The sequence below is a fragment of the Pezoporus wallicus genome, unplaced genomic scaffold (genome assembly GCF_028554395.1).
Source record: "Pezoporus wallicus isolate ANWC-B61680 ecotype Strahan unplaced genomic scaffold, APGP_CSIRO_Pwel_v1 contig_7237, whole genome shotgun sequence".
NCBI lineage: Eukaryota > Metazoa > Chordata > Aves > Psittaciformes > Psittacidae > Pezoporus > Pezoporus wallicus.
The window spans coordinates 182,939-199,088 of NW_026635802.1; the positions used below are offsets into that span (position 1 = coordinate 182,939).

At 45.9% G+C, this 16,150-nt stretch overlaps 1 protein-coding gene across 2 annotated transcripts in view; it reads right to left on the minus strand.

The window, feature by feature from the left end:
* Positions 1–15,422, minus strand: part of PLCD1 (phospholipase C delta 1) — a 58,207-nt gene extending 42,785 nt beyond the window's left edge. Inside the window, exons 1-2 of one of the 2 annotated variants that reach the window (XM_057398273.1) lie at positions 15,067–15,422; positions 1,052–1,216 (exon numbers count right to left, since the gene is read on the minus strand). In XM_057398273.1, the coding sequence (XP_057254256.1) occupies positions 1,052–1,216; positions 15,067–15,100 (199 nt within the window). In that variant the 5' untranslated portion in view covers positions 15,101–15,422. Of the gene's footprint in view, positions 1–1,051; positions 1,217–5,980; positions 6,251–15,066 lie in introns of those variants that run through there. The other variant, XM_057398271.1, reaches the window with a different exon arrangement.
* Positions 15,423–16,150: the final 728 nt, after the last annotated feature.

Sequence of the window (16,150 nt, forward strand, 5' to 3'; positions counted from 1 at the left end):
GGAAAAAGGAAATGTTTGGGGAAGGATGCACAAAGAGATTAAATGAGGTGCCCAAGGTCATGTGAGAGGAGTGTGGCTGTCAGGGTGATAAACCAAACATATTTTGCCCTGCTACCTTTCTCCTGAAAATCTTATCACTGCTTGTGGGAGGGGGGTACTTTGGAAGACCCACCCTTCATTTATTTAATTATGACTGTTATCAGAAGGATTGTGTAAATAACATGGGCAGTGCGTTCTACATTTCAACATACCTTAAAATACATTCCACTTTATTAAGTTACCTCCTGGCTTTACAAGTCTATGATCAATGACAGAGAAATCTGTCAGAAAAACACTGGATGAGAAATAAGAACAGGCATAAACAGATATAAACACACCCTCCCCAATCCCACTTTGATCGCACAGTTGGGATCCTTGTCTCAATCATGGCACTAAGCTGGGTGATGCTGGCACAGAACGGTTTACTCTGTGTCCATAAATGGTGACTGCTGTAGCTGAACTCTTAAAAACGGGGCAGATTCTGACTTTCCAATATAAAGATGAGGACAGGCCTTCCTTCCCAGAGATAGCTCCTGCCAGCCCTTGGATCTCGACATCTCTGTGGTTCATCGTAAGGCTTAAATACCAGCTTTCTGAGGGAATGTAGGTGGAAAAGAAGTGTCCTGCCATAACCCTGACCAGCAGCCCAAGCACACCATACCACACCACAGATGTTCAAGCCATGTATCACACGTGAGGTTTCAGACATCAGAGTAACCTGAACTCTTGCTCTGGGGAAGAAACAAGCCAAGCAAGGCTGCTGAGACCAGCATGGCCTACCCCACAATGATTTTAGGCAGTAGCTCATGAGCTTGGGAAATGTGGCCATTCCTGACATGGCAGATTCCTCCCAGCTGTCTCTGGAGCTGACAGCATCACGCAGTTTGTGTGTTACTGGAGGTATGAAGGATCTGGGCTCATTGCTCCACACTGCAAGCATAATGGTCCTGGTTCACTTCAAGCACATCTGCCCACAGAACCCCACGCCTATGATGAAGCAAACTTTACTTACAGATCTGTGACTCTGGAGACCTCAGCATCTTCTTTGATTCCTGCCATATGGTTTTGCAGTCCTCCTGGAGCTTATAAAACCGCTCCTTTCTCCAAGAGCCTGACTTCACTTTTAGCAGCTGGCTGCCTTTCAGGAGGAACTTCAGATCCTTGTCATCTTTCAGCCCTGCAGAGAAATAGTAGTTGTATTGTTGTAAGATTCAACTCAAGAAATGATGCTCATAGGGTTTTCCCTTCCACAGGACACTAATCACAGACATAGACAGAACACTACAGTGCAGCCAGGTCCAGGGAGGACTACAGAGCAGAGAGACTCAGGAATCTGTCATGTCATACTTTATGCTCACAAGAGGCTGGAGCCTTGTAGATTTCTTAGATTTGAGTCCAAAGGCTTTTGTACCATAATTCTTAAGTGCTTTACAAACATAAAATATCTTCTTCCCAGCAAATACAGTCTAATGTTAAGAGGCAAAGCCTACAACAAAACCAACAACATAACAGTAAAAGCAGGCAAAAGAAAGTTGTGTAACTTTTAATTGGAGTACTGTCAGGAACTTTCAAGTGATTTCAAATCCATTCTGCAACAGATTTCCTTTGTGGAAACAGGAATACACAAAGATATCTCCTTTCTCTGGCAAGCAGTCCCCCTATCCGCAGGGGGATTTTGAAGATCAGTGTCACGAAGCCCAGGACATACACAGATAAGTCTGGTGAGAGACAGCATCACATCAGTAAGGTAGCAACCATGTTCCCCTAATTTCCCAGCTAGTATCCAAGAGGACTTTTATCCTTCTTACCCTACTAGGCCACCACAATGCGAGTGATAATAACCAGACCTACTGGTTCCATGAACTCCAGATTTCACGGCCTAGATTCAGAAAGGCATTTAGCATCTAGAGATCAGGCATCTGCTGAGACTTTGAAAATACAGATTGGGCTTTCTAAACGTTTCAAATGTCACAGCAACATACACATTCCTAAACAGGTTTCACATACATAAACACCTTGGACAATCTGCCCCTCAAACAAACCATTAATTACAGATCTGGAATGTGTGGGCTGGGGAGGTAGAGAGCATGAAACATGAGAAACACTTCCTTGGCTTTCTGTAATAGGCACCTTGCATCTCTGACATTGCATGAAAGGCTGGTTCAAAGCTGGTGAAACAGCACTTAACTTTGTAGTACTGATCAAGCACATCCTGACTAATGGGTTTTTTGCTAAACTCGTCTTGACAATGCAGATAACCACTTGGCCTCTTGCAGCCACCTGACACATCATGGGAAACTTTCCAATGCCACATAACACAGTGTATCACAAAGCAGAAATCCAAGTTAACTGATCTATGCAGTAACATTCATATTGCAGTGTGGCATTCCCCTATGGCGCTTGGTTTGCGGTTTGTTAAACAGGGCAAGGCAATAAACTACCAAACATCAGTTCAGGTCTGCTTGAAAAGCAAAATCCAGCATGAGAACCAAGTTGCCAAATCCCCAAACTCCTGACAATTCATACAGCAAAGTGAAGTGCCAGGTCCTGCAGAGCACCAAGGCGGGTCATGGAGGCAGCAACAAAAAGCAACACCATGAGTTTGTAACTGGGATACACTGACCTAAAGATCATTGACCCAAAGATCATTTCTGATTGCCAAAGAAAGACTGATGTCTCCATAGGAGATAAATATTAGGGATGTCCAGTGTCCACTCAGTGAGCCATTCACACACTTTACTGGTTTTGCAGATGTCAAGGAGTATGGCCAGGGCGGAGCTGGCTGAGGCACCCAGAGTTGAAAGTGCCACAGTGGGAGCGGGAGATCCTGAAAAGGCATCTGTGGCCTCTCTCTTTCCTCTACATTCAATTAGCTATTTATCTCATTAATTAATTGTCTTCCCATGCTACAGCATCCCTTGGGCCTCTAGCTCTTATTTGGTCTGGAGGTTCCCAAGAGGAGAATTTGAATGCTTCCTCCTCTAGAAACCTCAGAAAGAAACTCATCAAGAGAAGAAAAAAGCTGTATCTTGCAAAGCACGGAACGGTGAAAGACTGAGCCCAGCTATGGGACCTGGGACACCCTTCTGGGTTTGCTGAGGTTCAAGCATGGTCAGGGGTTGACGAGAGGCCAAGACCACCACAACAGACACCACAACAGCTTCACAGGTTCTTGGTCTCCTGAGTTGTGTTGTTAAGGCTTCCCTTGCATGGCAAAGGTCTTGCAAGTGCAGAGAAGATACCACAGACTTAGGCTTCACTAACAGTACTGTGGTACCCCTCAAGGTTCCTGGGCAGGAAACATACTTCTTCCTTCGCTCTATCACCCACAACATTCCTGTTCTGGCTCCCAGCATCATTCCTTCTCTTTCTTCAGATCCCAACCATGTGAGGCATGATCATGGGACTAGGAGAAAGACATGCCATCCTAGGGTGACATGAAGAGGAAAGCAGGAAACCCACCAATTCCTTTGGGTACCTATGTGCGTAAATGTGTAATGAGAAACCCCTGTGAAATGGGGCATGTCTCATTACACAGACACCACATGCAGCATGGGTAACATCTCATGCTATCTGGACATCCCAAAGAGCTGCATCAGTGTAATACAGGCAAATCTGGATGGTCACATGCAGTGGTCAAGCGCAGACTCCTCTCCTCCACACTTGATTCACAGAGGTCAGATACAAGCTGGAGCTCAGAGCCCTTCATCCTGCTCACCAGCACAGCCCAGTCAGTGCATTAGTGTGGGTCAGAACTCCCCTTCCTCTTCAGAAGACCTAACTATGGGTTGGGAGCAGCCCTCGCACTCATCCTTGGCCACTGTGCCTGAGGAGCAGGCCAGGTGAACTGACTCAGGAAAGGAGGCCACTGTACTTCCCAAGAGCAGGAGCGAAAGATGAAGCCAGATGATGCATTGCGGGAGCACGGCAAAGATCAAAGATAGCTGGGAGCTTGAGTCAGAGAGCAGTGAGAGAAGCCAGGGAGGGGATGGAGACAAGCTTGCCTCTGTGATACAGCAGGTTTGGCCAGGAAAGGGTGAGAGGACTAATCATGGATGTCCAACAGCTCCATCATTCCTTGATGTGAGAGGTCTTTCAGACAGAGAGCAGCCACACAGAGTTGAGCTCTGCCAGTGGTAAACCCAAGTATTGACTGAATCACCCAATGGTGGGCCTGGAGGAAAGAGGGGCATCCCCTTAACCGAGTGGGCACAGCCTGTTCCAGGCCTTCTCTGTGTCTGTCTAGCAGCAGTTCAAGCTCCGGCACCTAAACCAGCTGGGAAAGAGGGCCAGTGTTTCGGGCCCTGCCTGCTATGCCCAGACCAAGCACTGCCACAGACCCTTTAAATGACCTTGGGTGAGTCACTTAGCTTCTCTATTCCTACCTAAAAAGCACCAGCATTTTTGTTTGGCCATAGATGGAGCAGAAGACCCTCTGATCTGCTGGTACAAGAACCACAAACGCTCTCTGATGTGCCAGCTGGTCGTTAGTCTCAGTTGGTCATGGAAATTATTTTCCAGGAAAAAAAAACCACCTTTTCTCAGCAGAAACCTCATTTCAGGTTTTATGCCTGAGCCAGCTCCTGAGAATTTGTGCCTAACAGAGCCATAGAGCTGAGGACGGTCGCAGTCCAGAGCTCCATCTCACAGTAATGGAAACTTGTATGAAAGAAACCAGAGTCATCACACACATGCATCATCTAAAACACACTGTGCAGCAGGATAAGGATATTGGTTTCCAACTATATAACAACATTAGACATGAGAAGCACAATCACTGCACTGACATAGATGTCCAAATCCTGCTTGAAACGTGGCAGAACTGTGCCCTGCTTAGCATCCTCTGTGAAATACCAAATACATATTTGGCCTGCAAAATTTCCAAGGGTCAGGACCCCCTTCCTGGCAAAATATCAATCACACACTTTAGAAACAGAATATATTTAGTGTGCAGTAATGTTCAGAGTGAAAATCATGTCTGGCAAAGGTAGGAATTCCTCAAGCAAACACGGCGCTGCAATAACCATGAAGTTAATATACTGCACTATGAAGCTTTAGACACTAAGACATCAAAAATATTGACCTTTGTCTTATCTGTCTCAGTTTTACAGCAAGCAGGAAACACAATAAAACAATAGCTGTCACGGAGGAAGCCAGGCTTGAGTTCACTATGGAGATAGGTACAATGATGCCATATAATACAGTGATAATCTGTATTTCTGCATTGCTCACTTGCAAAGCTGCTGATCTGACATAAATACATTAATTACAACTGCTACAAAACAAGCCACCTCCTGCCCGCTCTCCCTCTCCCACCTGGTTTAAAACCAGGCATAAGTCAAGTCTGCCAGCTTAAAAGGGCAGAAATCCTTCCCAATAAAATCCAAAGAACTCGGGTGGGTAAATGGCGATTTTCCATTTCCACCTGCCCTCTGTAGTCACAGAAATTAAGGGACTTGTATCCACTCGGGCTGTCTCTCCAGAGAGCAGGAACCAGCAAGGAGTTCATAGCCAGCCACAGAAGCTACAAAACAATCTGGGTTTCCTCTTTCTTTTCATCTGGCAAATGCAGACCTCTGAGTGGTTCCTCGGGCTCTTACGGCAACTGGCAATACACCACTGAGAAGTCCTAAAATCAGGCAGGAAAAGGGCACTGCCTTCCCCAAACACCCTCAACAAGCGGCAATTCAAAAAGCTCAGCAAGAGATTTGGAAACCGACCCTTTGCCAAAGAGGTCCCACTTTGATGCCTCAAACGAAGCGGTTTACACATCTGGTGGGTGGTTACAGGCAAAGGAAAGGAAAAGAAACCTTGGGAGTTTAAAAATAACCACGGAGTTGCCTTTAGGGTGGAGCACCGCCTCTGCGCAGGGAAAAGAGGCAGAAATGAAGCGGCTGCCAGCATGTGGAAGTGCCGAGGGTCTGGCCAACTTGTCCCTTACCCAGCCTCATGCCATTCAATGCTGCCACTCTACGGCTCTGCTCCCGCAGGATGTTTTCCTGGGACACGCTGCGCCTGGGCTGCCTTCGGAAGCACTGCATGATCCAGTGTGGAGCCCAGGGAGAGGCGTCGCGCGTCGAGAAGGCCGGGGGGCTACGCCACCCCTGCGGGGATCGCTGCTCATCCAGGAGCCTCCAGCGTGCGCGATGTCAAACGGGGCTCCAGGGAGGGCGCGGAGGGAGGCAGCAGCGGGAGAGAATCAGAGGAAGGCAGGGGAGGGCAGAGTCCAGCTGGGGGTGGGACCGTGGGAAGTCTCTCCTCCTGCTTTGCTCACCAGCACACGCTGGATGCAAAATCACACCGAGCCGCTTGCCAGCCCCTGCCCAGGTAGAAGGAACAAGTTTTCCTACAGCCCTATGCCAGTGGGTTTTTAGACATCACTTCCATGGGCTGGAGGAGTCCCAGATACTGCTTGCGGCTCTTAATCAGTGACTAGGGCTTGTCAGCTTAGCCTGCCCACAAATGCTTGGATCGGAGGGAGCTTGGCTCCACCCTTTCTCTTCTGTGCAGAGCTACTCCGTGCTGTTCCCACTGACAGGCAGTGAAGAGAAAGCTAGAAACACCTTTTAGCCAGGGCAGACGCAGCCCAATAGCTGCTTGGAAACTGTGCTTTAATGCTCTTCTTTTTCCACCTAGAGAAGAGCATTTTCCTAAGACTCTGGATAGTGTCTTCTCTGCCACCGATTTCCTGTATGACTTAGGTGAGTCACCCTGTATTTCTGCATAGCTCTGGCTTTATTCTTGTAATTCAAAGTTATCCTGGAGTCTGGTACAGGAACAAGCCCCCCTCAGTGGTTCAACAAGTCACTGATTGCACAGAATCAGAGAATAATTCAGGTTGAAATGGACCTCTGGAGCTCTCTAGTTCACCTAATCACCCACTCAAAGTGGAGTGACCTTCAAAGGTACATCAGGTTGCTCATAGCCTTGTCCAGGTGAGTTTTGGATATCTCTAAAGATAGAGATGCCACAGCCAATCTAAATCCCAGTTCAAGTGCTTAAATGTCCTTAGTGAAGAATTCGTTCATTATGACCAGTATAAATTTCCTTTGCTGAAACTCCTGACCACTGCCCATTGTTACAGCAATGGCTGGGACTAAAACCCATCTCTTCCCCAGCCATAACCACTTCTGTGGTGAAATACAGCAGCTATACTTACTAAGTTGTTCCATCTTAGGCAAGTTTACAGACCTTATCACAGACTGTGGGTTTTTGTCATTGCCTTTGCTAGCTGCTGCCCTGCCAGGCAAGACAAGGGTAAAGATACTGCAGGACATGGAATCAAGTTGGGGTGAATGTCTCCTACTGAAGAACCAGCATATGCCCAAGAAACTTGGCAGCAAACTACATGCCACCATTTCTGCTGGAGACATAACTGAAGGCTCTCCATCACCAGCATTTCCATCACCACCCCCTTCATATTCAACAGAGGTTTTAGAAACATTCTCTATCACCTCATCTCTGGTGATCTGTCCATTTTTCCCTTCTTTCTCTGCATTTTGAAGGAAGGTCTATCAATACTCACAGATAAACACCAAGGACTGGTATATCTGACCAGCACAAGGTCAGGATTAGAGTCTTTAATCACTGCCATATGCCACACATAAGAAACTCTCTGAGGACAAGACAGAGCCATCCTATGTCCTTGAACAGCAGTACAACTCATAATGCTTTATTTACACATGGCAACTACAAATCACAGTCAGCAAAGAAGAATAAAGGTGCTTTCTGGATGAGACATTGCTGAGCATGTTAGCTAGGCGGTCAGTAGGCGTCTGAGGAAACCCTCCAGCCTTTTCTGAGATCCCTGCATATATACAGGGGCTGGATGTCAGAGCCATAATCTCTGTAGTGCTCCCCAGGGAGCTGGGAGCTTTGCTTTTGCCACCTCTAGGAGGTGGGCACCATGATGTAATGGCTAGATGATATTTATTAGCTAGCAGTCTCTCAGCACTTCCCATATTTCACATTGTACTGGAGAGATTGATCCAATTAAAGCAGCGGGGATGAGAGTGCTCTCCCATACTTGCCTTAGCAACGCAATTTGCTTCCATGCATCAGCTGATGTCCAACAGCAGCCAGAGTTCCATAGGGATCAATCTGGGAGCACACAGAGCCCCTGCGCTTCGTTTTGTCATTAATTCCTAATAAGCAGTGCCAGCAACAGCACTGCTCAGGGCTTTCTAGGCTCTCAGAGAACATCTTACTGTACTTATCCCTGAAGCTTGAACACACAAAGCACAGGATCGGCAGTCACCGAGTTTAAACACTTTCTACAGAACAGCAGTGTGTGTGTTTGTGAGTGCTTCAGAGATGTAAGGCACTTAAAATCAGTTTGGTTTTAAAATGAAGACAAATTCATCGGACCAGAAGTGCCCTCCTTTGGGAAACAACAGATCTAGATCTGTTGTGGTCCTGAGGTCATTTAAAGACAATGTCACATCCTGCAGACAAAGCCTGAGGGGTAAATGTGACACTGTGGGTTACATGGCATTGTTTTTTGGTGTTACATGTTGCTGTGTCATGCTCTGGCACTGGAGGAAGTGATTCCTGCAAATGGCTTAGGGAAAAATTCTCTAGCCCTTATTCACTGCAGGCAACACCTGACTGGGTCTGAAGCCTGCAAACACTCAAGCATGCAATTTTAGCCACATGACCAAAATAAATGGCACCAGTCACATGAGGGAAGTTATTCATGTCCCCATGCCCAGGACTGGGGCTGTGCTAATTATCCTATCAATTCCAGCTGGATTACTCACTGAGCAAATGGAAATCGATGTGAACGAGGATGTCAGAATATGGTCCTAAAGTTAGCTTTAATATCCAGGAAGCAGACACTTGAAATAGAAAGGCTGTAGAGTCTGGTAGGAAATGGGCTATGTGAGAAAACTATTAATGCACAGGCTGCTCTTCAGACACTTTTCCAAAATGAATTAATCTCCATTACATCCTTATCTAAGGGAGCTAAGGAAACACTATTACCACTTCAGAGAGGAAGAAGCAGGTTGGTTTTGAGCTCTTTAGGGCTGGACTTGTTCTCCCTCCACCATCGTGTTTGGGCAATACCAAAAGTGCTGCAACCCTAATGCTGATCATAGTCTCTTTACACCACGCTGACACAAGTGACGTGACAGAAGTCAGCTGCCGTTTTGCCCAGACTTGGGAGACTTTGGGCCTGGAATGAAAACACCTGTGCTGGTGATGACCTCACCACTTCCCCATTGCATCATGCACATGATGTAAATTATTTATTATTACTGCTAATGCCTATGGCAGTTACATAACAAATAACAAATATCATGCTAAGGGGAGATTTTCCCACTAAAGAGGCCAAAGGTTGTGCCCTTGCTCTGTATTTGCTGCCCAGAAGAAAAAAATATGTCTATTTTACATTACGCCATTCTTTGAAGACACATTTTAATTTCATCTTCCCTCCCAGGCTGCCTCACAGTGAAATTCAATAGAATTATTTTAATAAGAGTAATAGCACAGTCATAGTGTCACTGCTCATTAACGAACTGCAGTGTCTACCCCTACACATTCCTTGGCTTCAGCAAACCTGAGAACATTCAGTCCAGGTGAACTCAGAATCCATGAGAGTTTGGGAAAGCTATAGTTCAGCTGACACATAGTAACGTGACAACCTTCTGTCACTTGATGGAACACTCAGAACATGAAGTTCTTGGTCGTAACTAAAGTCTGAGGATTGCTTTTGCACACTTAGTATGAGGAATATTGTTAGTGCAGCAACTGCTTGGAAATGAGCGCAACCAGCTGCAGCACTGGGCAGAGGCTGCTGTTTGGAAAAGCAGAAAATTCACCAAGTGAAAGGGATTTAGTTGGTTTCTGCAGTGCTTTTGCAAATCACCGATGTTACCTGTGAAGTGCCTCTGCAGATGCCCGTTTTGTCATCTGTCACCACCCTATAATTATATCCAACCTGGCTTTTATATCAGCTCCTTGGCAGGCCCGTGCCTGGAATCAGTGTGGTCCCAGCAATGGCTACTTGTCACCAAGCTGAAACCCTGCCAGAACAGGACAGAAAGTCCCATGTCTGCAGGGTCCAACCTGCCCTACCTTTCCCTCTGGAGTCCATTCTTCACTTCATTCATGCCCTCTCACATGCCACATATAGAAACCTCACTCTTTCCTCCTTCCTTGCTACCTCCAGGACACCAGTCACTGTTCTCAGCTTTATTGTCCCCAGTCACACCTCACATCCTCAGAGGACCATTCTGGCACAGCAGAGCTTGAGAATAGTCAGTTTCTCACCAGCAACAGAAAACGTCAGTGACTCCTCTACACCAGCCCTCCCCTCCTTGCTTCCTCCGGGGAGTGGAGACCAGGGGGTGGATGCTGCAACCATAACCATTGGTGCATCTCTGGCCAAAGATGCTCCTGCTTCTTGACAGTGGGCGCATCTCTGGTGCATGTGGTATGTACCAAGTTCCACCTTGTGGTGACACTGAGAATGGGCTTCTCTACAGAGCCTGTGGCAGCATCAGCAAACCTTCTTCTCTTCCTTACATTTGTTCTTCTTGCCAACTCTACTTCCTTTCCGGGGTGCTTGAGAGGTTCTGCTGAGCCGGGGCAGGGTGACCTTAAAGTTTCATACAGCAGGAGTTCTCCCCAGGTATCATGTTGTGGCTGCCCTTCAAAGCACTGCCTAAAACCTTCCTCTGCTGGTGTGCTGGCAAGAAGTCCTATGATGGGCAGATTTCTGGTGCATTTACAACAGTGCTGTCACCATGCCCAGTATTTTTCAGCACCACTTTCTGTATCCTTTGGCTGCCTCGCCTTGTCTGCAAGGTTTCTGGGAGAATGGTCACTTCTCCAGCCCTGGTCTGACCAGCCTGCCCAGCCCAGCTATCTTTCCCGAAAAGTGGCTGGCTATATCCAGACCGCCTACTGCAAAGGGCTGCAGGACCAGGCCATCACCCAGATCATGCTATGGGCTAGCTTGCTGTGGATCAAAACCATGCTGAGGAATGTGCTGGCAGTTAAACAGTGCAGAGCCCTGGCTTTGGTTTGTATAGACGAAGCCAGGCTGCCTGCTCAGACATTTCACAGGCAGTTCAAATTGTGACCTTTATTTGTGAAAATCTTCATAAATCTTTCTGCCAGTCTGGGTCACTCAAAGGGAGCTTGGATCTGTGCCCAGGTTGTGACCCATCAAAACCTGTGTTTTTACTGAAATCCAGATAAAACACCTTACTGAAGTTCACTGCACCAAACCACACTGAAGGTTTGGTTCAGACCTTCCAATGGTCCCTGCATTACAGTGCATATAGAGATTTGGCTGCAGAGCGAGAGGCACTAAAACAAACACTGGCTTGCAGTAAATTATAGCTTTTCCAGTCGCTGGTGTGAAAAGAGCGTGAATAAAGTAATTGAAAAGAAGGATATCAACTTGATAGATAGGACCAGGAGCCACAGCCAGAAGCACTCTGGCAGCTTAGCTGCCTAATTTCTAAATTGTGTTTCTGGGCACACACTGATGAGGACGTTCTTTTCATAAAACCAAAGTCAACTGTAGGTTGGTCCGAGCTTTTTTATTTTTAAGATCCCGTAACAGCTTTTCTTGACCTTTTCTTCAGGAGCTGAAATTTCTTCTACAGACAAAGTGCAGGTCACTCGTCGCATTTCTGTAGCAGGGCAAAATTTGTGCAATAATTAAATTGCACAATTGAATTATGCAAAACTAGGGGAGCATATATACGTTATTTAATTCCCCCCCCCCCCCCCCCCAGTGATTTATCTGGAATTTCGTCACTTCTAACTTTAGCCAAATACAGCAAACAAGACTTGTCTTGTGTGGTTATCTCAACACAGGGCTTTAAAAGGCATCCATATGAGGGGCAGCCTGAGGTGTGAGAATGACCCCACACACATTGTCTAAACTGGCTTATTTAAGGTGTGGAAGTATCTTGGTTTAGAAGAAACTGTGACAAAATCTTCTCTACCTGCATAAAGGAAAAGAGAAATCTCCATGTTTGACAAGGCTCTGCAGCTTTCTGTTCTTGTAGGCTTGGCTGAGTAAGGACTGAGACCCTCCACCCACTGTAAAGACATGGCCTGGGGGGTTAGTCTTGTAGTATTTAGTTATTTAACATGCACTGAACAAGAGGCCAGGAGAAGACAGAGTACAATTCATCTCTCTAGAGCTCTAAAAACCTAGCATTTCTTGCAGAGACCCACATTTAGCCAGCTGAATCCCACCCCGAATGATCAAATCACTAAGTATTTGTCTGCAGCTTTCCTTCATAAATACCCAATTATATATTTCAGTCCCCCTGTAAAGGAAACTATACTTTGCTCCCAAATTATCAACACCTTTGTCTCCCTCATCTGCCTACCCAGTCAGCTGAGTTTCCAGATCCTGCACAAACCATCTCTTCCCCACATACCTCTCCCAGTTGCTTTTCCCTGTAGATGGCTGTATCCTTTCATCTCTGCTACACGCAGCGGTTTTCCAAGCAACTGCATTTCCTTCTTCCTCCTCTTTCATTTCCTCATTAAACTCTATTTTTCTCCAAGCATCTTCTTTCCCTGAGTCACCTACTTTTGAGCCACGTCTTGCCCCAGTTAATCTGTTCTTGGGCCTGATGGTAGGGTTTGCACACGAGCAGCAATCTCAAAACTCACTGCAGGCTTTAATTTTACTAACAGACATTGCTCAGATTGGAAACTTAGCAGCTTTTGTGTCAAAATGAAAAAAGACCCCAAATTAATTTTACTTGTCCTGTAATGGAACAAGCTGCATGTTCAATGTTCTGATAAGTGTCAGTATTGCAAGTTCTCCTGCACTACTGGAAACACTATGGCTCAAAAAACTCCCATGAAAAGCATCAGGCACAACCTGCATCAGATGAGGTGTGCTAGGAGTATTTTGTTTGTAGGAAAGGAGATCAAAGTCACCAGGGCTGATCCCAGCTAACATTATCTCCACCCACAGAGGCTGAAGCCCAGAAGGAGCCTCCTCAGTGCTCTCAGCTAAGAAGGGCAGGTAGAGATGATTCATTTGGAAATTTAAATCTAGAAGTTAATGCTCAGGACTAGCTGCAGAAGAAACAAGGAAATGGCCTATTTTCTAAGATTTTACTAACCCTCCCTGCTGATTCTCACCCTGGGCTGTGGCAAAGGGCATTTCCGTAACAGGGCTGTGGCATTCCCTGCACAATGTACACAGTGTCTTGGATGAAAAAGTCAACATATAAGAACAATGCATAGTACAAATTAGCTATTCTATACTCTGCGTGAGCACAAGAGCTCCCAGTTCAGAATCAAACTAACTCATGATTCAAGACAAAGATTATTAATAGCTCACGGAGTTTAGCAGATTCACTGCGTACTAAATGTGGATGACTCTTTATAAAATAAGCAACAAGAAGCCCATTCAGCTGAATTCACGCATTCAAAATACAAGGCACAGACCACTAAATCACAGCAGCTACTCCAGCTCTGCAGAGACAAGGGAACACGCTCAGTTTTCTTCCCAGGACTTAGATCTCTATCCAAATGTGGAGCAAACAAAACTATATAAAATTTTAGGAGACTCTCATCCATAGTAATACCCACTTCTGCTACCAGAACATATCTCAGGTGTCTCCTACTTACTGTCACATACTTTACTGAGACTGAGCCATGTGCCTGTGGCTAATTCTGACATGGTAAATACAGCTGTTGCTGTATCTATGTTGGAAAAAAAAAAGGAAGAGAAAAACTGAAAGAATTAATTGAGTTTCAACATACATACATACAGCCATAGGGAAAACATATCACAAACCACAGTACCTGTCACCATAGTCTTACAAACTACTTTGCACAAGCCTGATTCTGCTAACAAACTAACATGTGAGCAACTTTTCTTGTCTCAGTAGTCTGGCATTCAGAGTGACTTTGGCACTTGTGTGTGTTATGTGTCAAGGAATTTCAGTAAATACTTTTTTAAAAGCTTGGCTCATTCAGTATCGTGTATTTTCTGCTTGAGAGAAGAAAACAGATTAACAAATAGCCACTGAATTCTTCTTGGCTCTTAACCCCAGAAGGCTAAATAATATTTACTGAAAAATGACCCACAGGCCAGAATAGGAAATATTTCAATAGTTCCAGATGTATTTCTTAGCTTTATTTCCCCAGTGGTTCTATAATGAATGAGATACCTACAACAAATACAACATTAACCTCTGTCTCACCTTCCTGTCAGATTTCTAGCATCTAGGAAAACTTGAGCCTGTGGGAATCTTTTCACATTTCTCCTGGTAATGCTAAACTGATTATGTTTATGGTCAATCACTTATTGCTCTATTGATTTATTTTTGTTCATAGCTCATCTATAGTAAGAAAGCATCTACCTCATGAAATAAAAATAGGCACTGTAGCCTCTTCCCATTTCTGTGGGATCACAATATCCCATTTCAATCTGTAGCTATCACAGCTCTGAGTTCCTTCTGCTCATCAGAGTAAGTAAAATACAACGAAGAGGTAACAAAGCAATCTATTAAAGTCATACAAGGGAATAAGAGATATTTCATTACCCTGTCTGTAAGGCAAGCCTCCCAGTCTTGGTACCAATCAAACCTTCTTAAATACCACTTTGCCTAAAGGGCAGAGAGGACTTCTTTCGCAGAAACATTACTTATTTTGTATTTAACATTTATAGATAGAGTCTTGGGGGCAGACCCTGAGCCGAGGTGATTTATCTTGGCTCTGCTGTCTTCACCAGAGCCCAGAGAGTTTATTTAGCTGAGCAACCGTCCCGCTCTCAGTTTCACCATAAAGGGGAGGAGATTTGTATCAACTTTTCTGGATTTGCGGACACTTACCCAGCCATGACACCTTTCCCACCAACGCAGCTAACCCTATTACAGAGAAGAATCTGTCGTATCTCTCTCTGTAATACCGACTCTGTGCTGCCTTACTTCCAAATGAGAGAATGGGGAGGCAGAGGAGAGAAGAAAGGAGGGATAGTAAAGCTCTTGGACAAGATAAGAGAGCTGAAACGCAAGGACATTTCTACAGACTTACTGTTACAAGCGAGGAAAGTACCATTCGCTTCCATTGCTGCAAAGTAAGCCGGTGTGCAGCAGCAGCAGAAAGGGCTCCGGGAAGCAGCTGTGCCCACAAGTTAGCGCTGGCCCGGGGTGGGAGCCAGAACCGTGAGCTCAGCTCCCGCTGCTCCAGTAATCCCCAACGTCAGCTCCCTTCCGAGAGGCCTGCTCCTTCCCCTTGGCTAGAAATACTAGGTCTTCGCTATGACTCCTCATTTATTTCTCTCCTGCATCCGCACACCGCCGTCTGCCCGGCGCATCGACTGAGGGAGCGTCCGAACCCCAGCGCCGCTGGCCCTGGCTCCTCCCCGCTGAGATCTGGCGTCTTCACCGCTGGCCCAGCCTCCCGCGTTTCGCTACCGCTGCAGCTTCAGAACGATGCTTCTTTTCCTGTTTCTGGCACGTTATCACGTTCCTCTCCTTTCCGGCAAGATTTCCAGAAGGCGCCGAGTGCGGCAAATCTGTCCTTCGTGGTACCTCAAAGCAAGAAAAGGGCCTCAAGCAGATACCACTGATCAGAGACTGGGTCTAAAGAGCTTTTGCATAGTAGTGGGGCATATTTCTTTTCTCAGGGGAAAGAAGAAAAAGCAGGTCGCAAAGTGCCAATGTAGACATAGAAGCTGTAACCACAAACACTCTCAGAGGCATGAGGTTAAAAGCAGAAGTTACAAGTTTTGCATTTGAGATAGTGGGACAGAAAAAACTACGTTGTCCTGAGGGTTTTACTGAGTGGAACTGATTTCTTCCACTCTGTCCTCTACTCTTGAATGAGGTACGTTTTTAAGAGCAGGAAGACAATGCTGGCAAACGAGGAGGAAAAGAGGGAATCCAGTGTGCAAAAATAAAGTTTCCCTCTACTTGAATGTTTGAGGGAGGGTTTCAGTTATTGTTTTGCTGTTGTTCATTTCAGTTTCTTGTTATTTAGGTTACGTTGATGCAACTAATGGATGGAGTTGTTGGCAGATTCAAAGCCCTCACTCCTCAGCAGCGGTAAGCCAGCAGCACCACTGACAGAAGGGGAAAGTCCCTCTCCCGTAACAAATCTGGGAGACACGATGAAA